Source organism: Vipera berus (genome assembly GCF_964194415.1).
Source record: "Vipera berus genome assembly, chromosome: Z".
Taxonomy (NCBI): domain Eukaryota; kingdom Metazoa; phylum Chordata; class Lepidosauria; order Squamata; family Viperidae; genus Vipera; species Vipera berus.
In genome coordinates, this window is record NC_138205.1 from 14,452,561 (window position 1) to 14,480,210 (window position 27,650).

Genomic DNA, 27,650 nt, shown 5'->3' on the forward strand with positions numbered 1-27,650 from the left:
CACCAGTTTGGAATTTAATTAACCAGCCTGGGGAAGAAAAGGGTATTGGACAAGTGTGTTGCACCATCCCATTAATTACAGGAGGAGGGAAAAAGGGATCAGGAAACTGGAGCAGGACCGAATACAGGTATAGAAAAGAGCAGTACAGTAAAAACAAGGGGGAACAAAAGAGGGCAGAGGAGAGGGGACGGGAGAGGAGAGAAAGTCACTTTTAAAATCACAATCTCAAACCTTTTATAAATGTACAAAAACCTTTTTCCCCATCTGCCTAGGGGAGAATATATAAATATTTACACTGCCTCGTGGGGGAGGTACCCCAAGATTCAAGCCCTTCCCCCTTCCCCTGAAAGCAGCCTTCCCACCAGTCCACTGAGGATAAAGGAACACACCGAGTCTGTTTTTAGCCCAGCAGGAATCCTGGAAGCAGGACAGAAATCCCGATGTCTTCAGAGGCCGGAAGAGGAGGCCTTTGCAGAAATCGGGAACGACTGCCAAGGGCCCTCTGGGCACCTGCACTCCCGGCCTCTTCCCCCAAATGCACCCCGTTATCCCAACTCCCAAGGTCGAAGTCCTTCTGGGTGATGACAGCAGCACATCCCTAGCTCAGGCTATCGTGACCAAAAAAGCCACTTTCCTCTCCCCGCAAACTTAAAAGACGGGCGCCCCGGAGGCTGCTCGGCGAGAGGCGTTCACGTTCCAGAGCGCCACCAGAGCGCTATTATCTGGAGTCCCGGTCCTTGTAGGAGGCCGCCAGTTCTCGGATATCGGGGGCTCGTCGAGGGGAGCAGGGCCGAGCATTGGAAGCAGGGATGAGAGGTGGTGGGGCGCTCAGCAGTCCCACCGCTGCCACAGCTGCCGAGGGGGTGGCTTTTGCCAGCAGTCCGTTTTGATGGCGGGGATAAGCCATGAGGCTGGGGTGAGGCGGGGGAGCCAAACCATACAACCGGGCTCTTTCGTAGTCCTCGGCGGCAGCGGCGGCAGCAGCAGCAGGCGATGGGGTCTCCAGGTAGCGAGGCAGGCGCTGTAGCGGGTGCAACTCCAGACCCCGGTGGTGGTAGGGCTCTCGCCAGGCCTCCAGTGCAGCATAGGAGGCAGCTGAGGGCGGGGCGGCCACCAAGTAGGGAGAGACGCTTCCTCCCGTCCCAGCTTGGGGTCTCTCAAACACAGCCAGCGTCCCCAGGGGGTGGGAGACATGCAAGGTACTGTGATAGGAAGCACCCGTGCGCAGAGCACCCTCAAAGCCAGGCAACTCCGGCTCTTCCTTGACCTTCACTTCTTTCTTGAGAGGCAACTCTGGGTAAGGGGAGCGGGAGGTATGCCCTGAACTTGCCGGGCTGCCATAGCGATGTTCTCGTTCTGCCTGTACGTGGGGTCGGCTTGGAGGCTCCTCGTGGATCAGCGATGGGTTCTTTGAGGTGGGAGTAGCTGGAGAGGAGCGCAGCGAATGGCGGGAGAAGAAGCCAGAATCTCTGAATCAGAGAGAGACATAAAATGGAAGGGTCAAGACCTCCTGTGGAATCTGGCCCTGAAGCACTGACTAGCGGTCAACCACTGCATGCAGCTGCTTGGTCTCACTGTGGACCTAAATAATCAAAAGACCTTCTCCACCCTTTCAGAAAAGTCACCTATATTTCTTTTTTTTTTTTGGCCAGACGTATCTCTGAAGAAAGTGTTAAGTGTTCAGCGGTAGGCAGCTTTAGAGGGCTGGTGGACATGTGGAAGTGAAGAGTCCATAGTGCTGACAGCCCTTACAAAATGGCTGGAGCTGAGCGGTTTGCCAGTTTACAAAATGGCCGCTCTGGTGAATGTGACCATCTTCATCCACCTCTAATCCCTCAGGATGCGTCCTACTGATTCAGTTTTTTCTTTCTTTCTTTTGGAATACTCTTCATATTTAGCTGAGATTGCCTATGATTTTTTCCTTTCTGAGAATGGAGCCCAGAAGGATTTTTGTGTGCTTGTACTGCATGGTAGCTTCCCATTACATATGGCACTTTCGGAAACCTGTTTCTGAATGGCAGCATATAATGTTTTATATGTAGAAACCTATAATCACCTATCTCTGCAATGGTGGATGGGACACTTCTACATATCAAGTCTCTGCTATTAACCCGTGTCCCCTTTTCCCCTTACCTGTCCTTCTCATCCTTGATCACCGGCCCTTCAGACTTCTCGCTCTCCTTCTCAAGTTGGCTGCTTCCACGCTCAGACCCGTCACTGCCCCCACCTTTGGGCCAGGCTGGGGCAGTAGGGAAGGAAGGTGGTGTACGGTGTAAGCGATTCCATGGCTCATGTGGACTAGGGAAGGCAGGAGCTCCAGGGCTGTCCTTCTGCCCAAAGACTGCACTTGAGTCTGGGAAGGAGAGAGGAAAGATCAGACGGCCACACTAGATGCAATGTTGCCCCTACAGCCCAGATCAATGAGAAATAATATGGAAGGAACTGAATTATCTCATTAAAAGATTCATAGTAGTGATCATGCTGGCGCACAGAGCAATCCCCACTTGGAAAAGCACATGGTGCAGTCTTATAAAATCATTCTGCTTCTAAATGCTGGTGGAAGGATTCGTTAAGAGGAGGAAGGGGGAGAAAACTCACTCACAAAAAAACTGTCAACACATTGGGAGATATTATACGACACACAAAACCTCTCGCCTACGTTTCTCTCTTACATGTTTGATAAAGGCAGAGAGCTATCTGACTTTCCCGCCTGTCTCTGCCTTTTCTAAAGGGTAGAGATTTGAGTAGTTTACCATAGGCTGTTTGCAACAGAAAAATTCAAAGCCTTACACACACCTTGCAAAAATTATCAAATGGGAAGGAGAAGAAGAGGGAGGTAAATCATGGAATTCTATGTATTGAGCAAACAAATCCAAAACCAGCGGTGAAGGAAAAAGAGTAAAACAAGTTAAAAAGTTAAAACTACTGAAATTTTTCCTCTTGATAAATGTGCCGTGTGGAGGAGACATTAACGCCGTGTTACTTGTGGGCTGTTAGCAAAAAGGTGTTCAGTACGTGATGCTTCATTATGCGCTCGTTTGACTGGTAAAAAAAAACCCATTTAACCTGTAGCCTTCTCAGTCTTTCATGTGACCTCGGAAATCAACTGCCAAATTCCAAGATTCAACCACAGCCAACTAGGAAACCACAAAGATTGGGGTTGGACTAGATGACCACCAAGGTCCCTTCCAACTTCATATATTATTATTATTATTATTATGATTATTATGATTATTAAGATATATGATTTACTAGTGCTTGATAGAAAGAAAGGAAAATGAAGGATGCTATAATCTCAAAAGGGACGCGGTGGCTCAGTGGTTTAGGACGCTGAGCTTTGTCGATCAGAAGGTCGGCACTTTGGCGGGTCGAATCCCGAGTGCCGCGTAACAGAGTGAGCGCCTGTTACTCGTCCCAACTTCTGCCAACCTAGCAGTTCAAAAGCATGTAAAAATGCAAGTAGAAAAATAGGGACCACTACGGTGGGAAGGTAACAGCGTTCCGTGCGCCTTTGGCGTCTAGTCATGCCGGCCACATGACCATGGAGACGTCCTCGGACAAGCGCTGGCTCTTCGGCTTTGAAACGGAGATGAGCACTGGCCCCTAGAGTCGGAAACGACTAGCACGCATGTGCGGGGGAACCTTTATATTATATTTATATTTATATTAGATTTTTATACCGCCCTTCTCCCAAAGGACTCAGGGCGGTGTACAGGGCAATAAATATTAAATACAAAGTACAAAAGTTAAAAAACAATTAAATAATTATGCCCAATATATACAATAGTTAAAACCATATTAAAACCCAACCTCCAAACCCATCAGACCAGGCCGGCTTGCTCAAATAAATAGGTTTTTAGATCCCACCGGAAGGAGCGAAGGTCGGGGGCCATCCGGAGCTCAACCGACAAGCGGTTCCACAGGTCTGGCGCGCCCACAGAGAACGCCCTCCCCCTGGGGGCCACCAGTCGACATTCTCTGATCGGAGGCACCCTGAGGAGGCCCTCTCTGTGGGAGCACACTGGACGGAGGGAAGTTGACACCGGCCGCAGGTGCTGCCGTAGGTAATCCAGACCCATGCCATGTAGGGCTTTGTAGGTCATTACCAGCACCTTGAATCTCACCCGGAGGGCAACCGGCAGCCAATGCAGCTCGCGGAGCAAAGGTGTAACATGGGAGTATCGGGAGACCCCCAACACAACTCGCGCGACTGCATTCTGCACCAGTTGAAGCCTCCGAGTGGTCTTCAAGGGCAGCCCCATGTAGAGAGTGTTACAGTAGTCCAAATGAGAGGTCACAAGCGCATGAGTGACTGTATGCAAGGCATCCTGGTCCAGATAGGGCTGCAACTGGCGCACCAGGCGAACCTGGGCAAAGGCCCCCCTAGTCACAGCTCCTATATGAATCTTCTAAAGAGAGCTGTGAATCTAGGAGGACCCCCAAGTTGCGCGCCCTATCTATGGGGGCGCGCAACTTTACCTTTATAATCTCAAAAGGGATTTAACCTAAACCTTCAGGACCTTGTGGCCCTGGAGGTGTTCATACAGCATGATTGACTTATGCTGTATGAACACCTCAGGGCTTTTCAACCTTTTCAGAGATTGCACCACTTTTAGGACACGACAATATTCGAGTACCACCAGTGCCTAGCAAGCGGTCAAAAAGTTGATGACAACCCCCCCCAAAAAGGGATTGGTTTTTTTTACTGATTAGATTGATTTATTGTTATAGAAATGGCTAGTTTATACTATTATGGAAAAGTAAAAAAGTTGAGGTTCGGTATTAATGCTTCATTCTACTGCAACAGAACCAACCCAGTGATGCCCTTGATGTGATGTCCCGGTGCCTGGAGGCGGTGCGGGTCTGGATGGGAAGGAACAGGCTCAGGCGTAACCCCTCCAAGACCGAGTGGCTGTGGATACCGGCATCTTGTATTGTTCAACAAGCTCCATCTCTTTTGATGCGGGGGGTAGTGGTGGTGGTATTGCCCCCCTCAGAAAGGGCCCGCAACTTGGGTGTCCTCCTGGATTCACGGCTTAATTTGGAAGATCATCTAACGGCCATGACCAGGGGGGCCTTCACACAGGTTCGCCTAGTGCACCAGTTGCGCCCTTTTTTGGACCGAGATGCCCTATGCACGGTTACCCACACCCTCGTCACTTCTCGCCTGGATTACTGCAATGCTCTTTACATGGGGCTGCCCTTGAAGAGCACCCGGAGGCTTCAACTGGTGCAAAATGCGGCCGCACGGGTGCTTATGGGAGTATCTCAGTACTCCCATGTTATACCACTCCTGCGCGAGCTGCACTGGCTTCCGGTTACCCTCCGAGTGTGATTCAAGGTGCTAGTAATAACCTTTTAAGCCCTACATGGCTTAGGTCCGGGGTACTTGTGAGACCACCTGCTGCCATTGTCAACCTCCCATCGCCCGGTTCGCTCCCACAGAGCCTGGCCTCCTCAGGGTGCCGTCGGCCAGGCAATGCTGTCTGGTGACCCCCATGGGGAGAGCCTTCTCTGTGGGCGCACCGACCCTCTGGAATGAACTACCCGCGGAGCTGCGGACGGCTCCTGACCTTCGGTTCTTCCGCCGTGACCTGAAGATCTGGTTGTTCCAACAAGCGGGCCTGGACTGACTATGTTTTTTAATTAGGCTTTTTACTGCGTTAAATTGTCTTGTATTTATTGCATTTACTGTTTAATTCTTTTTTAAAAAAATTACTTTTATGTTTTTTAATTTTTATGGTTGTGAGCCGCCCTGAGTCCTCAGGGAGAAGGGCGACATATAAATTTAATCAAATCAAATCAAAATCAAACAGAGGAAGTCGGAAGTCAATGCCTTTTCTTCTTCCCTTCTCCCCCTCACTTTTCTTTCCCTTTTTCCTCCCCACTGTGAACCTTCTTGTCAGAATCCATTTATATCCCATTCATAAATGTTATGTCTAAAATATTATACCCCTCCCTGGATTCTGCCATTTTCCCGATGGGAGAAGAGAAGGTGTTTATTCAGCCTGCCTGTAGGCTGTCTTCAAAGACCAGGGAAAACCTTTTAAACTGAGGACAACAAAGGGAGGGAAGGGAGAAGGAGATCTGGTTTGTATCTCCATTTGAATCTGAAAAGGAAGGAGGCAGTAGTCATAAAGGCACAGGAAGATCCCTTTTCCCACGAAAGGGTTTGACACCTAAGTTTAATTGATGTGGGTTTGACCAAATGGGTTTGAGGGGAGGGGGTTGAACCGGGAACTCTTTATAAAGTATCAAAGTGTAACGGGTTGAACCGGGAACTCTTTATAAAGTATCAAAGTGTAACACAATGCCAGATCCTGTCTTGTATTTCCACAACCGATCATGTCCTAGTAAAAACTCCTTTTGGACAAGACCTGGCTCCAAGAGTTCTTTATTTTCCTAAGATGTGGATTGGGGTGGGTCCTGACACTTCTATTTGCTTTTGTATTTTTGTATTTTATACTATAATAAAATGTTACAAACCGTAAAAAAAATAATAAAACGGAAAAAGTACCGGTTTTAATTTCTTCGGTGGCGGTTCCTTTGCTGAATCACTTTCCCTTTGCACTGACGGACGTATCACGAATTTATCCATATTTATTAATATCCACCACTGCCTTGGTGGTCAGCTGGCTGGTCGGCCCTTCTTCTCTCCCTCTCCTCCCCTTCCTCCCCGCCCGCTGGGCTCTCCTTCCACAGCCTCTACTGTTTTCTTTAAGGTCTTTCTTTCCCCCTCCCCTGCCAAAACCTCTTCCTTTTATCTCCTCTCCTCTCTCCCCCACCTTTTCTGTTCCGTGTGTGCTGTGAAGCACCGATCAACGTGTAGCCACCCATGCCAAACTTGGGGCCTCTGCCTTGCCCCGGTAGCTCCAGCTGACTCTCTCACCCCAAGGGCCTTCTGCTGCTCCTCTTGGTGATAGCAAAGGCTATCGGAAGCACCGATCCTGGGCTCTCAGTAGAGGCCCTGCAACACCCCGGCTCCAGCTGACTCTCCGCCCAAAGACTGCATGCGGCTGCCGGCCACCCACGAGGCCTCCGGAAGCGCCAATCGTCTGGAACCGTGCGAGCCAATCCTGGGCCCTCAGCAGATGGTCCGGTAACACCGCAGCTCCAGCTGACTCTCCCCCAGGCCTATGCGGTGCTGCTGCCACTTCAGCTCACCGGCACTGCCGCTGCTTCAGCTCATCCACCCCACTACCCATGTCTAGGTTGTGTACCACCTGCCAGGTGCCAAAGTACCATCATCGCTACAAGTACCACTGGTTGAAAAGCCCCGGCCTAAATAGCCCTACAGCTGGAGAGTTCTCTTCCACTGAGCTGCGGTGTCTGGCAGTCATCCTGGCTGCCATTTTTCAAGTCATCCTTAGCTTGCAGAGACTAGGAAGCTTTTGTTGCCCCTGTAATATTTTTTTTAACTACAGCTGAAACAATCCTAATAATATACGAGTCAAGCGCTACTGTGGATGCAGTCAAGGACTCTTTTATCTTTTTTATGTCCAGTTTTCACACATAAGTAGTTGGGGGAGTTCATAGTCCTTGGTTGCTTGGCCTCCCCCCCAACCCCAGCAAACACCTTTTAAAATGCTGGTATCAAAATAAGGCCCATTCTTGCCCAGCTATTTCGATAACCCACAGAAAACTGCCTTAAAATACTTGTGCCCCTTCTCTTAAAAATACTCACTGAAGGATGGGTTGCCCAGACCGCCAAATGCCCCGTTGGAGAGTGCGCCCAGAGAGGCAAAGCTAGGCGGCCTGCCAAAAGGATCTGGAAAAAAAAAGTCAGTGGAGGAGTCAGCAATCATACAGGAGCTACCGGTTCCCATTCTCTTGGCTGCGTTACTCTGGGACGTCAGGTCTTACCAATGTGAGGGCTGGGGTTGAGGAAAGAGCCATGGGGAGCGGTGGCAGGGCCAAAGGAGGGGGCGTTGCCTGGATGGACGACACCTGCAAGAAAGAGGAAGTGAGCACAGGATAATAAGATTAAAACAAAAAGAAGGCGGGGAGAGGACGCTGAGTGTATTTCACATCAAACGAACGATGACTCCCAAAACAAAAATATTCCCAGGGTAAAATGTAATTTAACCACGACCTGTTTTTAAGTGCCTTGATTATTTTTCTCTCATAACCCTCTGTATTAAGGTAAGGCCTCCCTGTTCAGGTTTTCAGACAGAAAACTGAGGAAAGCATAAAGATTAACATTATGGGTCTTATTGTCAAAACACCAAGTGCCCAGCAGGTAGGCAAGGCCACCCTTGGAATACTGCATCCAGTTTTGGTCACCAACAAAGATGATCTGGGGACTGGAGGATAAAACATATAGGGAACGGTTGCTGGAATTGGGTATGTGTAGTTTAACGAAGAGAAGGGTGAGGGGTGACATGATAGCAGTGTTCCAATATCTCAGGGGCTGCCCCAAAGAAGAGGGAGCCAAGCTATTCTCCAAAGCACCCGAAGGCTGGACAAGAAGTAACGGATGGAAACTAGTCAAGGAGAGAAGCAACCTAGAACTAAGGAGAAACTTCCTGACAGTTAGAACAATTAACCAGTGGAACAACCTGCCTCCAGAAGCTGTGGGTGCATCACTGGAAGTTTTTAAGAAGAGACCGGACAGCCGTTTGTCTGAAATGGTATGGAGTTTCCTACCTGAGCAGGGGGTAGGACTAGGTAACCTCCAAGGTCCCTTCCAACTTTATTATTATTTTTGTTATTGTTGTTATTAAATGGCACAATTAGTTGTACTGGCAAAAAGTGGGCACGGTGAGCTTTAAGAAGTCTGAGTTATTTAATCATCAAGGAAAAGCCTTCCAGCATTTGCAAAAAGCAGACTGACCAGCGGCTGTGAAGAGGGTGGCAGGGCGTGCCAGCTCCTGGCTATGGGGCAGACTGCCAAAGGCTCCGGTCTCAGGCAAGCCAGTGAGGAGGTCATTCCGGAAATCCAATTTGTGGGGATCGCCCTGCATCAGCTGTGAGGAAACAGAAGAGCAAGAAGTCCCGGTAAGCCACAAGTCACGCACGAGTCCATCCAACTGGCCTCACTCTATCCTTTGGCAGAGATCTCTCCTATTCTGCCTCACAACACTCTCGTGATGATTCTGCTCTCCAACCTCTAACCCAGCACCGCAAGCCCCAATTTGGATCCAGCATGGGAGACATCGAGAAGAGCAAGGTTTCCTCTCCGTTTGGTTGCAGGGACCTCCTGTGCCACACCCCCAACACTGTACACAGCAGGTGGAGGGGAAAGTTGGCCCAGGCTCACCCTACCTTTATTTTCTCCTGGTGCCGCAGGATCATATATGCCACACGGACGTGCATGGCGCACCACTTCCCCGGCTTCTGCGAGAGAGGGGGGGAACCATCAGCTCTGCACATTATGTCCCTGAGGGCCAGGCACGTGTTTGCCCTATACCCTGACCTCTTCACTCTCCCCACTCCAGGGTGTATCTCCCCCTCCCACCACTTCTAGTCCTTTCACCTCACGTATCCACCCTTTTGCAGTGGGATCAAAGAGTGCCCTAATGTTACTCACTCTCAATGTTGGCCTGAAAGGATCGGTGATCTGCAAGGAGACAGGGAAAAAAAGAACACATGGGGGTGGGGTGGTGGGGGTGGACAATCCTCCCCCCCCCCGTCCCTGCCATTCTCCCGAATTGAGGGTAAACTCACCTGGGTGCCTTTCTGAGACATGCTGGGTGGGACAGCACCCAGCCGGGAAGGCAGGTCAGGATTAGTGCTCTGAGGAACAAAGAAGCAAAACAGACCATTAAATAGAAGCACAATCAGTTGATTAGCATTCCCTAGCACAGGCCGCCTTGAAATCGTCCCCCTCCAACTGCGGAGTTTGGGAACGGTTAGCTCAAGCTTTCAGCTTCTTCTACTGGAATATTCTAGTTTCGCCTGCAGACGCGAAATGGCACCACTCTATGAAACCATGTACAACCCCACAGCTTCCCCCCCCCAAAACATGACTTCTCTCTTTAAAAGTTCATGGCTGAACTGGCACATCAAGTACTTGCCCTCTCATGCATTGATCTGCATTCTTTTGGGATTGCCATGATTCCCACAGCCCTAATCTATCCCACCAAAGTCACTGCGTGCAGAAAACTCAGGCATCACAGTCCTGGATCCCACCCCACCCCCGCTCGCCACGACAACATGCAAAAGGCCTCTTATCACCAGAAAATAAGCAGAAAAGCCAGAAGCTCTGAATTCTAAAGCTTTCCCTCCACTCAAAACTTCCACAAAACCCCATTTGTCTACCGTGTCTGGAGGGTTCACCTTAGGTTGGAATGCCCCCTGCAGGGAGCCAAAATTCACAGCAGGAGGCAGGACTGGGGAGATCCCCGACACGGTTGGGGGGTAGGCAGGATAAAACTGGAAGAAGAAGAAGAAGAAGGAAGCAATGGAAGTGCCACCCAGAGAACTGAGGCAGGAGAGGGTTCTGCTCCATTCCCAGGATGCAGTTTGGTCAATTTCATCGGGGTCCCTTTAAAAGGCCAGCCCCCTCCTCCAAAATGAACGCACTTACATTATGTCTCAGAAGCCCATCCATTTTCCCAGGGTACTTCTCATACTGGAGAAAAAAAAAAGAAAAGAAATCAGAAAAGGCCTGTTTAAATGGGCCAGGCAGGTCCCAGGAGAAGGGAGGAAAGAAAGAGAATTGCCGGGCCCCGAAACCAGGAAAGACACATGGCGATTCTCCCAAGCAAAGTTCTCGATTGTTCCGTGCCTGTAGACAGAATCTTGCCAAACTAAAAGCCCTCTGTTCTCTACATCGAGCATACATTCTGAGAACTGTTAGGGAGGGGCTGCCTTCACCCCCTTTCTCTCCCAGAAAATACCTGGACTGAGCTGCCTCTTGAGTCCTCGGGGTTGCGCCCTTCCCTCCCGGAACTCCATCTCACTACACCGCATCTCAAAAATCCTTTTAAACTAAGCTGGTCTAAATCCTGATAGACCCAAGTTAACCCTACTAGATGCTGTAAGGCCCATGAGCCGTGAAGCCTTGCTTGCCACCTCACTTCGAGTCTATGCTGCACTTACCATGGCTGGGCTGGGTGTGGGCACCATGCTTGACGGGAAAGGAGTGAAGTGCTGGTGGGTGTGCTGGTGGGTGTGCTGGTGCTGGTGGTTGTGTTGGTGGAACTGGAAAGCCAGCGGGCGAATGGCAGCAGCTCCCATGTCGGCCCCGCCTTGCGTCGTGAGGAATCGGGAACTCAAGTCCTGGCGGATTAATTCTTGCTCTGAGGAGACAGAAGAACAATCCGTAATTGCCAACGGTCAGCAGAAAAGTGAACCAATGCTGAAAAAAAAGAGAGAGAAAGGATTTCACTCCCTCCCTCCCTCCCTCCCTCCCCACAACTCTCCATCTCTCCATGTACAGGAAGTCCTCAACTTATGACCAGTTGCTTAATGATCCAAGTTATGACAGACCACCCCAGAGCTATTTAAGAACCATTTTCAAAATTATATGGCTGCACACTACCACCCCAGGGTCATGTGATCCCATTTTCAGCACGTTTTATTTTATGTTTTAGAACATTTATATAGCTGCCTACTCACTCACCGCGACTCCAGGCATACAAACAGTAAAAATACAAAAAAGAAAAAAAAAGAAAAAAAAAGAAAAAAAAAGACAGATAGAAACAACAAAGATAAAACGTAATAGCCCCCCACTCACCCACCCCGGCAACAGCACGCAATTAAATAAACCATTTGGTGGGGTCAATTGGACTCTGGGTTCCTTGGGCCTACTGGCAAAACCACGTCTTCAGGGCCTTCTGAAAGAGTGCCAAAATGGGGGGCCAGTCTAATTTCTGCAGGGACGATGTTCCAAAAGGGAGGGAGCCATCACGGAGAAGGTCCTTCTTCTTCTGGGTCCCCAAACATTCTTTGCCTCCCCTCTCTTTCACCTCTACAGCTGTTTGCAGTGTTCTGTGCTGACGTGACCATGATTTGCAATTGCTTTTTTTTTTTTGGCCATTTTCTTGGCATTCACTTCTGGTTTGTGGCAAAAATGGCCACTGGGGGTGGGGGTGGGGGGAAAGGTTTCACTTAACAACCCCTGTGAAAAAAGTCATCATTTCAAATCTAGTCACCTGATACCTAGACTTATAACTGCAATGACTTATAGCAGTAATTCCAGGTTCAATCACATTTTTTAGTTGGGGACTATTGGTATCTCTGCCCTATACAGCGGCTCCTAATTTTTCTACAAGTGTTCCAACTAGTCCGGATTTTGTATCTTGCCAGAGTCTTTCTCCAAAGCGGTACAGTCCTATTAGTTTACAGCCTCCGCATATCCTCCGATAACCTTATTCTTTTTAGTTTCCCTTTGAAATTAGTCCCCCCCCCCTTCTTGTTTCACGTTGCCAGTTTGTATTCAAACTGTTCCTTCAAAATTAGGACTAAAAATTCCTCTAAGCTTCCTTAAAAATACTCTTATGACACCCACTACGTAGAGCCAGGTTGTACAACTTCTGGTTCCTAGAGCAAATCTCAAACTTGCCACTAAATTGTAATGTAAAAGAGTGCAGTTATCAAATCGAAATGAAACATTTATCTTAACGACCTTTAAATTTGACTTGTCATTAAAGTGATATCAAAACAAAGTTAAGTTTTTGTCCCAGTCGTGCTTCTTTCATGAATTCAATCTCCAGCATGCAATTCAAAGACCAAATGAAGTCTGTGTCCCAAAAGTGCTTGTACCCCACTGCTCTAAACCATATGCACAATTCAGCCAAGACTACTTTATGCGAGTCGAATGTTCTACATCCATACATGCAGTCCTCAACTTACGACCATAACTGAGCACAAAATTTCCGTCACTAGGGAAGACAGTTGTTAAGCGAGGTTTGACCCATTTATTTTTTTTGACCTTTTGACGGCTGTTAAGTGAATCAACTGCAGCTGTTAAATTAGTGGCATGGTCGTTAAGTGAATCTGGCTTCCCCATTGACTTTGCTTGTCAGAAGATTGCAAAAGGTGAACACGTGACCCCGGGACACTGCAACCGTCATAAATATGAACCAGTTGCCAAGCACCCAAATGTCGATCATATGACCATGGGGATGCTGCAACGGTCGTGTAAAAAACAGTCATAAATTACTTTTTCCAGTGCTGTTCTAACTTAGAACATTCACTAAATGAATGGTTGTAAGTTGAGGACTAACTTTACAGTGTACATTTTGATGTTGATTTTTTTTTACAAACAGTTTGCATCCAAATGCATGTCCTGTATCCTGAAATATATACACCACGTAGGCTAAAGCAGGCGTGTCCATCCAGCAGCCTGCGGGCCACATGCAGCCCTGGACAGCTAGTAAGGCAGCCCCACGAGATAGTAAACTTTTAACATCATTGGGTTATTTATATACATTATATACTTTATATGCGTGCCAAGACGATTCCTCTTCACTCACTGCAGCCCAGGCAAGCCAAAAAGCTGGACACCCGTGGGCTAAACAGTTCAAGCTGTTTTATTCCTTCTTCTCTTCCAATTTAGCCCCTGCCAATCTTCCCCAAAGCACTTGTCACACCCTATCGTGCCCCTCCATTGAATTCTCTCTTACCAGATATGGCAGCGGCTGCAGCTGGGTGCCCAGCAACTTGAAGCAACGGGGGTGGCGGTGGGAGGCCAGGCGAGGGGGTGAACATGCCTGGGGGGTGGTGGGAAGAGGGCCGAAGGGTGGAGGAAAAGGCGTGGGGAGGCAGGGCCAGCGAGGGGGTGGAGGGCCGGTGAGGGAGTTGAGAAGAAGGGGAGCAGGGCGGAAGGATGGGCTTGGGGTGAGCTGCACCGCGGCTGCACCTGAAAAAGGGAGAAAAAATAAATAGATACTTTGGAGTGCCTAGGTCAGGAAGAGACAATATTGATGGAAATACAGAGACCCTCAAGAAAGCCAGACATTAGGCCCTGAGAGACTTGGTTTTCCGTCTCAGTTCGGTAATGAGGAACTCAGCTGGGATGTCTTGGATTAGAAGCTTCATCCAGCATCATATCCTTAGTAATAGCATACGGGGAACAACGGTAACAGGTCTCACGGAATTGTTATCAGTACAAGCCAGGGTACTATGTACTCAGAATAAACTTTTTTTTTAAGAGACCTCTTTCTCAAGAAAGAAATGAGAAAAACATTTGAGAGAACGAGAGCAAGTGCAGCCCCAATACACGACGTAGTCACTTCAACCGTAGGCCAGAAAGCCCCAGTCCAATCTCATCCTTGTCATAACCTATCTATATATAGGTAAAGGTAAAGGTTCCCCCGCACATGCGTGCTAGTCGTTTCCGACTCTAGGGGCCGGTGCTCATCTCCGTTTCAAAGCCGAAGAGCCAGCGCTTGTCCGAGGACGTCTCCGTGGTCATGTGGCCGGCATGACTAGACGCCAAAGGCGCACGGAACGCTGTTACCTTCCCACCGGAGTGGTCCCTATTTTTCTACTTGCATTTTTACGTGCTTTCGAATTGCTAGGTTGGCAGAAGCTGGGACGAGTAACAGGCGCTCACTCTGCTACGCGGCACTCGGGATTCGACCCGCCAAACTGCCGACCTTCTGATCGACAAGCTCAGCGTCCTAACCCACTGAGCCAACGCGTCCCTGTTCAATATATATATAGGAGCAAGCTAGGCTATTCTCTCCATTTTAAGTAGTTAACTCATCTTCAGGGTAGCTATAACAATATACAAACTATCTGCAGGGCTGCTGTAAGGATATACAAGGAGCTCTCAAGAAGTTATTAATAAGGCATAAAGAAGGGGAGGGAAATGCCTCGAAGAGGACAGAAGCAACAGCAGTTAAAGGAAATAAAAACTACGAAAGCGTAGAAGGAAGAAGAACAAAAGGACAGAAAACGGGGACAGGAGAAAAGCTTGAAAGGGATGAACAGATAAAGAGAGTGGGTTGGGGGGGGAAACCAGAGAGACGGCATCGGGACTCACCCTCCAGTGCTGAGGTCGAGCCCTACAGAGTAGGGGGCTTGTGTCTGGCTGGCAAAGGGTGGCACCTTCATGTGCAGTTGGCTCTGGGCAAGGCTGTGGGTAACTGCTCCACCCTGGGGCATTGGAGGCGGCTGGCCTTTGGGCTGGGGCGTCCCACGAACAGTGTTAGGTGTCTGAGCCCGAGTCTTGACAGGAGGTGGGGCAGGAGGACTTGGAGGCAAGGCCTGAGCCAGAACAGGGGCAGTGGCTGCCTGAGGAGGGGGTTCCTTAGGCAGGAAAGGCACTAGCAGGGAGTCCCGGTCAGCCTCATAGTTACGCTCCTGGCTCCGTTCCAGGCCAGAGACTTTAGGGATCACAGAGAGTTTGGCTTCACAGCTCCCGTTTAATGCACCAATGGGTCCCGAGGCTGCCAGAAAAAGAAGGGGAAAAAATATGCAAACAGAGAAAACAGGAATCAGGCTATTGGAAAAGGCTCGACAGATTGTGTTGGGTTTTAAAACTTTTGGGGTGGATCCCCATTTCACTAGCTAGTCAAATCTGTTAGCCACAAATGCCGATGCACGCAACAAGAGTACATGACAGTAAGCAATTAAGGGGAGGGGTTAGGGTTAAGTATCCACTGACATTGCATGTTTTTAAAACCTCCACGAGAATAGCAGAGGAACAAGGAATCAAAACCTTCCAGCAACAGACGGGGCAACTGTCGCAAAACTGTCCAGCAACAATATCGTAGTTGATACTTTGGACATATACCCCACCCACCCCAGTTAGGAGCAGGGCATCTTAGCACCTCAGGAAAATGTTCTGGGGGACACTTTTGCAGTAACCTTCAAGCAAAGCACTCCTTTAGTAGCCATCAGCACGGCCGCACCAGGAAGTACTTGGCTTTGAAGGTTCACGCAAATGCTCCTTCACAGCATTTTATGGAGGTACCAGAGAGTGGTTGCTTCTCATTGGATGGACAACACCTCGCTTAGCCAAAGTTAGGTCTGTGCATGTGGAAAAGCCATTTCTGCAATCCAAGTCACTAAGCGAAGCACGTCAGCCTCCCCAATCCTGGCTAAGCTTTTTTGCGGAGACACAGGTGATTCCAGTCTACGAGGTTCTTTGCTTGCGTTGCAACAGTGGTGATCCGCACAGGGCTACTTAATTAATTAACTACTACTTTTGTGAAAGCAAACTCTTCTGAAACTCAGAGCTGCTTACTTCCCTCTTTTTTTTTTGGCAAAATCCCACACAAACCTATTTCTCTTTTCTGTTCAGCTGTTCCTCCTAAACCTAAGATCTGGTTGTCTCCCATCCTGATAACGTTTGGGAACCTTTTAAGACCCTAGTTTCCCTCTTAAGCTTTGGGGCAGAGTGCAGGATGAGACCCTGCTAGATGTATTTTAGGGGACTATTCATATTTTTTTTTTCGTCTTTTGTCCCTTCTTAAGTGTAAGCTGCCCAAACTATGAATTGTATAAATAAATAATCACAAGCATCAGGAGAGAGAGGACCTAGTATAGGCTGTAAAATGAGACAGTTCCCCCCCCCCAATTCCATGTTGATGGATAAGATAATGCTCATTATTATAAATCTGGTTAGAAAATATGTTCTAAATTGAACAAAGGGACACTTATTTTGCTTTAAACCGTACAAACCCAGTTTCTCCAAACTGCCCTGAAGAGACAACACAGGACGTTCAGCTGGTGTGATAACTAGGTAGGTTGGGAATTCTAGAAGCAGCCATTCCTACCCAGAGGGGGGGGGGTACTTTTGCCAACTGTAGCTCTCTCTCCCGGTAGTTTCCACCATCTTAAGGCAGAGGAAGATATTCCACCACCCCCTCGCTAAGCAATTTTTTTTTAATCAGATGGACCGAGTACTTGGCATAGGTAAAGCAGAACCGCAGTGCACCAATCTCTCCACAGAAGCAAAAATCGTGCTTGTTCAAGACACACTGAGAAATGCTGCCGTGTTTTCTTTAGTGCACAGAACCACAAGTAGACCCCACCCCCTTGCTATTTGTCCACACCCAACCTTTGCTGGTTGAGACAGTGAATGACTGTTCGAGGTCATCAATGGAGGCCTGCAGAAAGACAAGAAACACAGGGGGTTCGTTATATTCCCCAAATACATTTTTAAAAAAACAAAAAAAAACCCTAGTTCTAAATGTATTTGGAACAGTCAGAAAAGCTACCTGAGAGCTTTCCAAGGAACCAGGTACTTTACTTTTGAAAGTAGAAGCGTGATAAGGTTTTTTTCCCCCCTACCGTACAAGGTAAGATGGATTCATGTGTATCTTTAATGTACGGTTGCACTGCTTTCCATGACAGGCAATTAGGCTAGGAATGGTTGTTCACCGAGTCAAACTACTCTTCATTCATCACAATTCTCTCTTTTGCATTTCCAAACAAATACTCAAGTGTTGTTGTTGTTTTTTACGCAGGCCATCATTCACTTTCTATAAACTTCCAGAGGCTGATCAAAGCCCTTGTGTTTTTATCTTTTACAAATTTCTCAATGGCTTATGTTGCAAAATTGGGATTAGGTGAGAGACACCAAGAGGTTTTTTTTTTTACTACCATTGTATATAAGTGCGTGTCCATATGCACACACAGATAATGGTTACCAGACTCTTGCTCTCTCGTCCATTCTAAGATCACTAAAGCACATGGGGTGTACTTCATACTTGGTGCTATCGACCACCTAACTTACAGAAATATCAGCCACAAATCTTTTCTGAAAACATTTGCAATAGACTGCACAAAATATGATTACTTCTACTCATCTACATTTTCTTAAAAAACAAAACAAAAAACTCCACCATCTCCCTGACCAATTTGGTCAATTGATCTACCACCCAATTATTTCTCTGACCCCTAAGGTAAAAGCGCTCCACACCATAAGACACTGAAAATAAAGCCCTCCATTTTGTCCCCAGCCCAGCACAAAACCTCAAAATATGGAGTGTTTTGTTTGGAGCTGTTAATACTAATAAAAGCCATTTCAAGTTTTTAACAATTTTGTGCACGCCTGGAATTTTGGATGTAATTCTGGAAAAATGTACAAGGTTGAAGTATTCACACACTAAATGTTTGTGCAGAACGAAACCATCGCAAGCAGATTCCCATACGTAGAAACAATCTATTTTCATAAAATAGAAATTTCTCACAACATTGCCCCTAAGTCATTTCTCGAAAATGATGCAACTATCGCTAAGTACTGAGAACATGTCATAAATTAGGCCCAGAAAATTATAGTTGCCTACCTGCTCCTCTGGGTCGCTTTCTGTATCACACTGTCAAAGGACAATGGAGAAAAAGAAACAAATGTCAAATGGAGCAATATAATGGAAAATAACCCTCTCTGGATCTTTGCTATTCTATACATAGCTATTACAAACAATAGATTTTACAGTAGGACAACAAGCTAGGTCTTACTGTATCCGATATAAAATATTATGTTTTAAAGAGTATTAAGAGCACAAAACATTTCTAAAAATTGTAAAACACAGGAAGAATGATCTGCTATTACTGTACATAGAATCCAGGAAATTAGTCAGGATAACCCAAGAGACCCTTCAACGCATTGGAATCTATTATTTAAAAAAAATCAAAGCATGCAAATTGGCATCATTGCAAGAATTAACCATAACTAAGGGAGCGAATGGGCATTTTTAGTGGCTTCTAGCTGGCCTATACACAATCCATCACTTGCTCTAGTATTAAGTATTAATTAGTATTAAGAGGAGTTGATTTCTCTGCTCTTCTGGAAAAGCCATTTGTAACACAATTAAAGCCTGCCTTAATCTGAGGGAAAGATGGGATGCTTGGGCAATTAAATTCAGTCTTGCAGAACCATGTTTTGAAGCGATTGAGGAAAGAACGTTCATACGCTACCCACTTACTATATATCCAGTTTCCAGGTAAGATTGGAGAGAAGGCTGAATTTGATTTTAAAAAGAGACAAAAGAGAGAGAGAGAAATTGATTAGACTCACAATAATGAGGTTTACAACTCCACAGCAAACAGGCCAGAACTCTATATACCAAGTTTTGTTTGGCTGAGAGGGCAATGAAATTAGAACTATACTGAAAATAAAGCCATGCCTACTTTCAAAACATGTGATCTGGATTTCTAAAATAGGTCAACCTTGATTTGTAGCTGGCTGTAAACATTATACAGGTCAATAGAGCATGTTTGGAAAATAATTGCTTCACTCTTTGCTCTATTTTGCTGGGCATATGACGACACACTGATGATAGTGCTAAGATTATTCCCATATAAACAATTTAGCAGATTCGGTTACAAAGAAGAAAACACTGCACTTGTGAATCTCTCAATAGTAATAACAACAAATCTTCCATGAAGGGAAACCCAACTGTCTGCATTTGAGAAACCTAATCTGACAACCCAGCAAACACCTTCAAAAATGGCCCCCAAAACTAATGTGCTAAATGTTGCTCATGTGAAAGAAGGAAATGGTTATTAAGTACATGGAAAATAATTATGTTAATAAATATAATTAAAATAAAAATATTTAAAATTAAATGTCAATTAAAGTTTATTTTCTTTCTACCCACATTTGAAGAATGTATCTGGCATGCCATTCAAACAGCTGATGCAGCCTCTGGCTGAAAAATATGTCCCTCCTAGTATAGGCACTGTGGCCCTTATGTCTTTTATTATATAGGAGTCCACTGTTTCAGGAAGCTGTCCTTTAGATTTATTTAATTATGTACTTTCTAGGTTTTGTTCTTTAATTTTCCTTTGTAAAGTGAAGATATAAAACATTTTTAATCCTTACATCTCTCTTTCTGATTTGTCCTTTATTTTTTCCAAGAAAATATGAACACTCTAAGTATAGGTCAGCTTTGCTCCCACTTTATTGCTATCAGTTTCACTTCAGCTACATAATGAAAAAAGCTGGGATTTCAACTAATTTTAGGATGATAGATTCAACTAGCTAGCTGTTTTGGATATGGTATTAAACAAAAACCATTCAAAGGAACAGAAAATTCAAGAGCACTTACAGGGTGAGTTGTCCTGACTGCTTTTTTGTCTTATTTCCAATAAAAGGTTAGTAAATTTTATGCATGTATATTAACAGAGAGGGTTTTTTTATGGCACAGTTATGTAAATATTGCAACTGTATATTCCCTTCCACCGAGTCTACGAGTTATATGGTTCGCTGCTCATGATCCTGCTCTGACTCTGCATTGAGCAGAATGAGTTTCCTGTTGCCAACCTTGCACTTTTGTGCTTTTCCCCTACTGAATATTAATGCTTACATTCCTTGTGTGGCAAATTATAATAGATGAGCAAGCCAATGTTTACCCCGATGGAACTCCATTTCGGGTACCAAGCCCGCACTGGCTCTATGCAAGCACTGCCAGCATGTGCTTCCCTTGCTTGGATGAAGGTGGCTACGCATCATTCCTCACCCTTAGTACTTGCAAGCCCCCTTGCTTCACCTGGACCTAATCTTTTTAATTCTATTATTTCTAAAAACAAATGGGAAGCTGCAAAACAAAGCATCAGCTGCCAAAGCTCTTTTGATTTTCAAATATGCATCTGGATCCACATTGGCACTGTAAGTACACTCCGAAATAATATTGAGGGATTTCCGAATATAGATTAATAAAGTCTGGGCTCATCATACACTAGATGTAACTTTGATTGAAAAGAAGGTGTGGGTAATTGATGTGGCAATACCAGGGGATAGCAAAATATACACAAAGAATTTGGAGAAAATCACTATCAAGATGTCAAAATCAAAACTGAAATATTATGGCATAAACCAGCCATGATGGTCCCAGTAATTATCAGCACACCGTGCGCCATACCAAAAAAAAAAAAATCTTGGATGGCACTTGGAAAATCTGTACATTGACAAGTTACCATCTGACAATTGCAAAAGGCCATGCTGCTTGGATCTGCACCTGTTGTCAGAATCCATTTATATCACATTCATAAATGTATGTTTAAAACATTATTCCCCCCCCCCTGGATGCTGCCATCTCCCGAGGAAGGAGGAGCGGATGTGGATTCAGCCTGCCTTGGGTTATTTCAAAGACCAAGGGAAACCTTTTGAACTGGGGGAACAAAGGGGAGGGTTAGGGAAGAAGGCATCTGGCCTGTGTCTCCATTTGAATCTGTAAAGGAAGAAGGCAATAAAAGATACGAAGTTCCCTTTTTCCCATGAAAGGGATAACCCGAAGTAAATGATGGGGGGCTGACCAAATGGGGTTGAGGGAAGAGGGGTTGAACCGGGAACTCTTTATAAAAGTTTCAATCTGTAAAACAATACCAGGTCCTGTCTTGTATTTCCACAACCAAACATGTCCTAGTAAAAATTCTTTTTGGACTACAACTGACTCCCAAGAGTTTTTGTTTTTCTAAGACGTGGATTGGGGTGGGTCCTGACAGTGTATGACACCCTACGAAGAACCTGATGCGCGTGTAGGCTAATACTAGCTAACGAATTGGCAGCTGTGACTTAACATTGCTGTGAATAGAAAATAATAATACAAATTTGTTATGTTTAACACATTTAATACTTCGGAAATTGAAATTGCTTGGCTGCTCAGAAAAGAACATTCACCCGGTGATTTCTTACAGGCCACAATAACCACAATGGCAACGTTATGAACAAGCCAGGCTCCATTCCCATGACGGCTGCTGGACCTACTGGCTCAGAAAGCTACGGGCTTTCAGTTGCCACAGTCTATTTGCTCCTCAGGATCTTCCAAATGCCCTGAAGTAGAATTTCCCAAAGCCGCTTCCCCCTCATCTAGCCCGCTAAAAACGGCAAAGTGGAGCCTTCAAGAGACGTCCTTCCAAGGCAGCGAGTGATCCTGGCTCCTGCTGTCCCATCCTGCAATTTTTCCCAATGATAAATGTTGAGAAACTGAGGTGTTCTCCGGAAGCAGACTTCTAGGAAGTCTCCGGAAGCTTAATCCAGCCCTCGTGTTTCCGCAGTACAATTTCGCCGTTTTCAAACTTTTTATCACACATCCACCCTGCCTGCTTCGTTTTCCCTCCCCGTTCGCCCCGTTCCCTGAACCCAAGACCTCACCTCTTTGTGCCGTCTCTTGTTTCGTTTCCTCAGTGCTCTCTCCCCTCCACAGCCCTGGCTATGATCCTTTTCTGAGCCTTCGTCTTCATCTTCGGGCTCAGAATTGTGTCCCTCACCCCGTTTCCTCTTTCCCGAATGTTTCAGCCGAAGCTCCAACCGCTCCTCGGGAGTCTTCAAGGTTGCATCCTTCTGCAGGAGTGACAAGGTGGGCATTATAATGGCTGCAGACCACCTACCCTCTGAATACAAGCTGTGATATAGCAGCTGCTGCTGTAGGGTATAGAAATGTGTGTTTAAATATGAAAACACCTTACCAAATGGGACGCAAAATTGTGGGACAAAATGGAAATATCTAGCCTGGCTACTTAACTATATTATTCTATATTATTTTTATATTGTATTTTATTCTGCCCTGTGAACCGCCCTGAGTCCTTCGGGAATAGGGCGGTATAGAAATTTAATTAAATAAATAAATAAATAAAATAAAATAAACTATCAGCACTAACAACTCTTTATTTTAGATCCAGAAATAACATTTACATTTCGTTTGGCACTGCATTGCAGATACCGTGCAAATGAACTTATCCTGACATCTCGGGGGGAAAAAGAAGTTGGAATCCCAATATAATTATTGGTATAATAATATCCTAGATCTTATAAAAAACACTTTCGTATCGAAAGCCAGTAAAAAGTAGTTGTCAAAAGGTAAGAACTAGGACACCTGGTTTAAATCAATAGGTCCACAGACTAAATTGAGGCTCACTGTTCTTTCAGTCTAACATATCTAGTAGGGTAAAAGAGAAGCAAGAAGGGGGAAAAAGCTTTTTTTACATTGCTCTAAACTCTTTTTTTTTAAAAAAGGACAGATACATGCAATAAATAAATAAATCTGGTCAGTTATGTCCCAAATGCCACAATCAGACCGTGGAGATCAAGAAGCTAGCTTGCCAATAACTACTCAACAGACTCATAATACAACATAAGGCAACACTTAATTTAAGGCAAATTAACAAATGCTGTCCTAAACCGAAATTATCAACGCTGCTCGGAGAGAGAGCGCCATTTTTTGTGAAAGACGTCTTTGGCTCAAGGAAAATACTGACTTATTTGAAGGATACCGGAGGAGGATAACAGCTCTAGAAAAGATAAATCATAGAAAGCATGGTATATTTCTGGATGGCAGGGTATTGCATTAAAGGTTATTGCATACTTTTCTCTGGTATGCTTGACTGTGTATGGTGTCGTAATGTTTCTTAGCAGTGTATTACACTACTTCAGAGCTTGGTCAAGACACCTGCATTCACACCCTGCTCCTCACCCAATCTTGCCTAGCCAGAAAGACTGGCGAATCCGGTCTGAAACTAGTCTACATGCTCAGCCTTGAACATTCCTGAGTAAAGCAGGAATGCTTTCGCTCTGCTTCAGCAGGTAAAACAGCTGGGCCTTACCTATCGTCCAATAGCTGCACTGCTTATTGAAATCCTCTGATTTTTTTTCCCCTCCCAAGAAATATGTAGTTTACAGGGACAGATCCCAGCCCTACAAAAATGCCTAGAAGGGGTAAGCTGAAACTCACACCTAAAAATACATCTCTTCCACCGAGCGTAATAAATAAGCAGTTCCTCATGCCCAAACGAGAAGGAAATAAGCTGATCTGAAATAATTTAGCAGCTTACTCAGTATTTTCAGGCTTTAAGTTCATCATACACTTTTGTGTCCTGTGGCACAGCATATGCTCACTATGCAAATTCAGAAACACTAAGATACATCCTTGTCAAGATTAACAAGGATTTCCTAGTCTTTATATAAACCAGTAAGTGGTTCTGATATCGTGCTAAGTGTACACGGTCAGCCAAGACAATTTTACAACTTTGATTATGGAAACTTCTCTGACTGCACCTGAACTGCCTAGATATAGCTTCATTCCATCTCACCTTAAGAATATTACTGTTTCTCTACTTAAGCAGAATCACAGTAAATAAAAAAGTATTAATCTTTGGTCACCGTAACTCAGGATGTAGAAACCAAAGACTATAATACCATTGTTTTCTTTTTGTAGCTTCCCTTGATCCTCTGGGTTTTAAAAAAAACATTTCAGATTTCTGAATTTCACCAATCACAGCTGGAAATCCCCCTCTGCCTTGTTCTTACACAGAGTTTCCACTGGCAATCTTTTTAAGAAGTACAAATCTACCCCTACTTAGCAACAGTTCAGTTTCATCTGGTATTTCTTACCAACAACTGAGGTCATCACTGTAAGTTTCCTTCCTTTAATTAGAAGATCCATGGTAACAAAATATGACATTAAAAATTATTTGCTACTAAGAAGAAAGAAATCTTCATTTCCAAAATGACCCACACTAGCAGACATCATTCTGCAAAATCTTTTATAACTTATTATTTATCTGGACAGCTCCACAAAAATAGGTGGATTTCCAGTTTACTTCCTCTTTCTGTCCTATATCATATTGTGGACGAGGCCCAAAGACAAGGGCAAGAACCAATCTATTATTTTAGCCTTATAATGCATTAAAGGACATGAACCTCTGTTGAAACAGGCTGGGACCACCTCACCTCAAGTGCCTCTAAACTGACAAAGCTTGCAATGGCAAAGCCATCGATGAGGTCCTCCTCCTCCTCTTCCTCCTCTTCCTCCTCGCGACTGCAAGATGATCCAGAAACTCTCTTTCGCCGTCGGAGGGGCCGTCGCCGTCGCCGCTGCTGTTGCAGGGGGCGTCCCTTGCTAGGAGCCACAGGGGCAGGTGGAGAGGGGCCTTCGCTGTCTGATGCTGAAGATGAGGACAAGCCCCGATGGGGAGGATCTCCAAGACGGCTTCCTCTACGGCGTGTACAACGACTCTCACGGTCCCGCCGTGAGCAACGTCGCTGTCTCCGTGCTCGGCTACTGCTGCCTCCTCCTCCACTCCAACATGGGGTAGGAGCTGCTGTTGTTCCTTCCATTATGCTCCCCTCTGAGGTACAGGAAATAAACTGTGTTGTGTCCAATGGCTGTTGCAGGCACGTGAAAAAAAGGGAGACACCCTTTACCCCTCACCAGCCAAAAGCATCGCAGCTGTCCTTGCTGGGTTTCTGCTCTTCTGTGGAAGCCGCGAAGAAAAGTACCACACCACACTCGTGAAAAAGAGGTTCTCCTTTATATTGCTTTTTGGGGGGGAGTGAATATTGTATTCCTTTACAAGAAGTCCTTGGCTCCTATAGCTTAACTGTCAACAACTTTCTTTGATTTACATTTGAAAATCCATTCAAGATTCAAAAAGTTCCTTTTTCCGCTCTGGAAAGTCAAAAGAAGTAACTTTTGCTCAGGTTTAATTCTCTCTTAAGGAAAAAAAAACAAATGGCAGCTTCTTCTTTTTCGACTTCCTCCTTAAAGGCCAGGCCAGTCAATGAAAAAATAATTAAATACTTTGGAAATAAAATTCTAAGATCGAAACCGACCTAATAACCATTTAACAGGAAATTAGCTTGTGCCAGTGAACAGAGCTCTCTCTTTTTAAGGTGCAATTTCACCTTTGGGTCCCGAAGGAAGAAAAACAAAAACAAAACAAAAAGCAAAATACCCCCCCCCCCAAAAAAAACTTGCTTTAATCAGAATTTTACATCCCTCCCGACGGTGAATCAACACGGAGAGATGGATCCTTCGAAAGCGACAAAACTTGACAAGTCCCTTTGAATCAACTTTTTCGTACTTGCCCGTTGGCTGCTTCTCCCTTGGAGCTTCTGGTTTTAAGTGCCGATCTTTATTTAAAAGAGATATATTGTTTTATGTTTTTACGTGTTTCTAAAAAAAAAAGCAGCACAATCTTAGCCTTTAGGGCTTCTGCCTGGCAGGGTTTTTTTTTTTACATTTACCCAGAGAGGGCTAAGCGCTTCCAAGAGCCTCCCCTTTAAGACTGCAGATGCGGCTTTTCTGCCAACAATGGCAAATGGCTTCCTCTCAGCCAGCATTGGCTTCCTCCCTCCCCACCGTTGAGGAACGAGGGCTCCCAGAATTTATTCCCGTGGCAGCATTTCCTTTCGAAGCCACACGTTTGCTTTGCAAATCCAACGTGGGTTTTTTAAAAAAATATATATATATATTATTACTACTATTCTTAAGATCTCCCGGGTTCCTCCTCCAAGGTAATGAATGACCTTGCCCTTTAAAAGTCCAGGCTGGAGAATCTGCTTCCTTTCATTCCATCCCCTTTAAGAAACGTCCGATTAAAAGTCCGCCACACGTTTCCTGTCGGAAGCGCGGCCTCGCCTTTAAGCACCTCGATTGCTTGCTTTTTCTTTTTTCTTTTTCTTTTTAACTTCTCCTTGTCAAGACAGCCACTTTTTCCACCACCGGCATTTAAAGAGCCCTCCAAGCGCTTCCTCGGCTCAGCTCGCACTCCCCCTTTAAGCGTCCACGGCGTTCCAAGTCCTCCAGCGGAACACCCCCGACGGCCCCTTTAAGAGCCGGCCCTCCCTCGCTCAAGTCACAATGAGGGCCTGAAGACAAACTCCCCTTTAAGAGGCCCGAGTTCCCTTTAAATCCATTGACAGGAGCTGGAGGCTTGAGGGGGTTTTCTTGTCCTCCGGCGGAAAGTGTCCCCCTCTTCTCGCTGCGCCGCCGCCCCCCCTCCACAGGCTGTACCTTTAAGAGCGCCGGCTGTTGAGGGGAATTTCAAGTCGCCGCCGCCCGTCTCGCCCCCGCTCGGGCGCGCGACCGGGTGTCCCGCGAGCTTCTACGCCTGACGGGCAGCGAGGCCGGTTTCCTGGGCTTGCCTGGCGCCCTCCCCCAGCTGATTGGCCGAAGCGGAGCGGTGAGTAAGGATGGGGGAGGGGCGGCGGCCTGCAGGGTCAGCGGCGAGGGAAGGAGAGCAGCTGCCTTGGTCGCGTTGCATCCCCTTCCCCCGCGGGCGGCTGGGGGCGGGGACGTCCCGTCGCCCTTTTTTTTTTTTCCCCTCGCTTCGTCTCAGCCGCTGCCCCCCGACTCCCTAGCTGTCTCTGCCGGATCTCCTTCCTCTCTGCGCACGGCACGCAACTCCGCCCACAGCGTCATATCCTTCCGCCACCCGACTGGATGGAAGCTGCTGCAAAATCCCTCCGCCGGAAGAGAGCCGAAGGATAGTTCCTCCTATTAAAACTCCGTTTCGGAGAGGGCGGAGGAGGGACGTCGTTCCCTCAACGCCTCAACACCCCCCCCCCGCGGAGTCACTTCCGTCTTGTGCGGGGAGGGAGGGGGGGTTGTCTGACGTCACAGCCTTACGGCGGCGAACGTAAGGCGAGGAAGTCGAGAGTTTCCTCTCCGCAATCTCTCGCGCGCGATGACGTCATAGCCGCCTCAAGTGGGATCACGCCTCGTTGACGGGGAAGGCCCGTTGACGCCTCGCGGAGTGGCAGCCGGCTGATGACAAAAAGGCCGCTAACGTCATAAAGTGGTCATATGACACCATATTCCAACAAGGGAACGATTCTGGGCAATTCTAAGTAGAGGAGAACATCAGGAGCTGACCCATTTAACTCATGTTTGGCTGTGGAGCCTTAGAGCAGTGTTTTTCAAGCTTGGCTTCTTGGAAGGTGGGTGGACTACAACTCCCAGAATGCCCCAGCTGGCTGGGGGCTTTTGGGAGATGCAGTCCACCCTTCTTAAAACGTGCTGAGGTTG

General features: G+C 46.4%; 1 protein-coding gene across 2 annotated transcripts; it reads right to left on the bottom strand.

Annotated features, from left to right (window-relative positions):
• Window positions 1–27,205, bottom strand: LOC308679129 (autism susceptibility gene 2 protein homolog). Of its 2 annotated transcripts, none has more exons than XM_081346401.1 (18): window positions 24,572–27,205; window positions 21,998–22,264; window positions 18,828–18,863; window positions 18,189–18,218; window positions 16,958–17,006; window positions 14,936–15,341; window positions 13,572–13,807; window positions 11,044–11,243; window positions 10,529–10,573; window positions 10,279–10,374; window positions 9,667–9,735; window positions 9,530–9,559; window positions 9,265–9,336; window positions 8,834–8,966; window positions 7,864–7,947; window positions 7,685–7,768; window positions 2,134–2,353; window positions 1–1,469 (listed from the first exon to the last, which is right to left on the bottom strand). In XM_081346401.1, the coding sequence occupies exons 1-18, from the start codon at window positions 24,956–24,958 to the stop codon at window positions 719–721; spliced, it is 3,195 nt and encodes a 1,064-aa protein (XP_081202527.1). In that variant the 5' UTR covers window positions 24,959–27,205; the 3' UTR covers window positions 1–718. The 2 variants fall into 2 exon arrangements, with proteins under 2 accessions (XP_081202527.1, XP_081202528.1); XM_081346402.1 differs by having other exon boundaries at window positions 21,998–22,186; window positions 24,572–27,204.
• Between the last annotated feature and the right edge of the window lie 445 nt (window positions 27,206–27,650).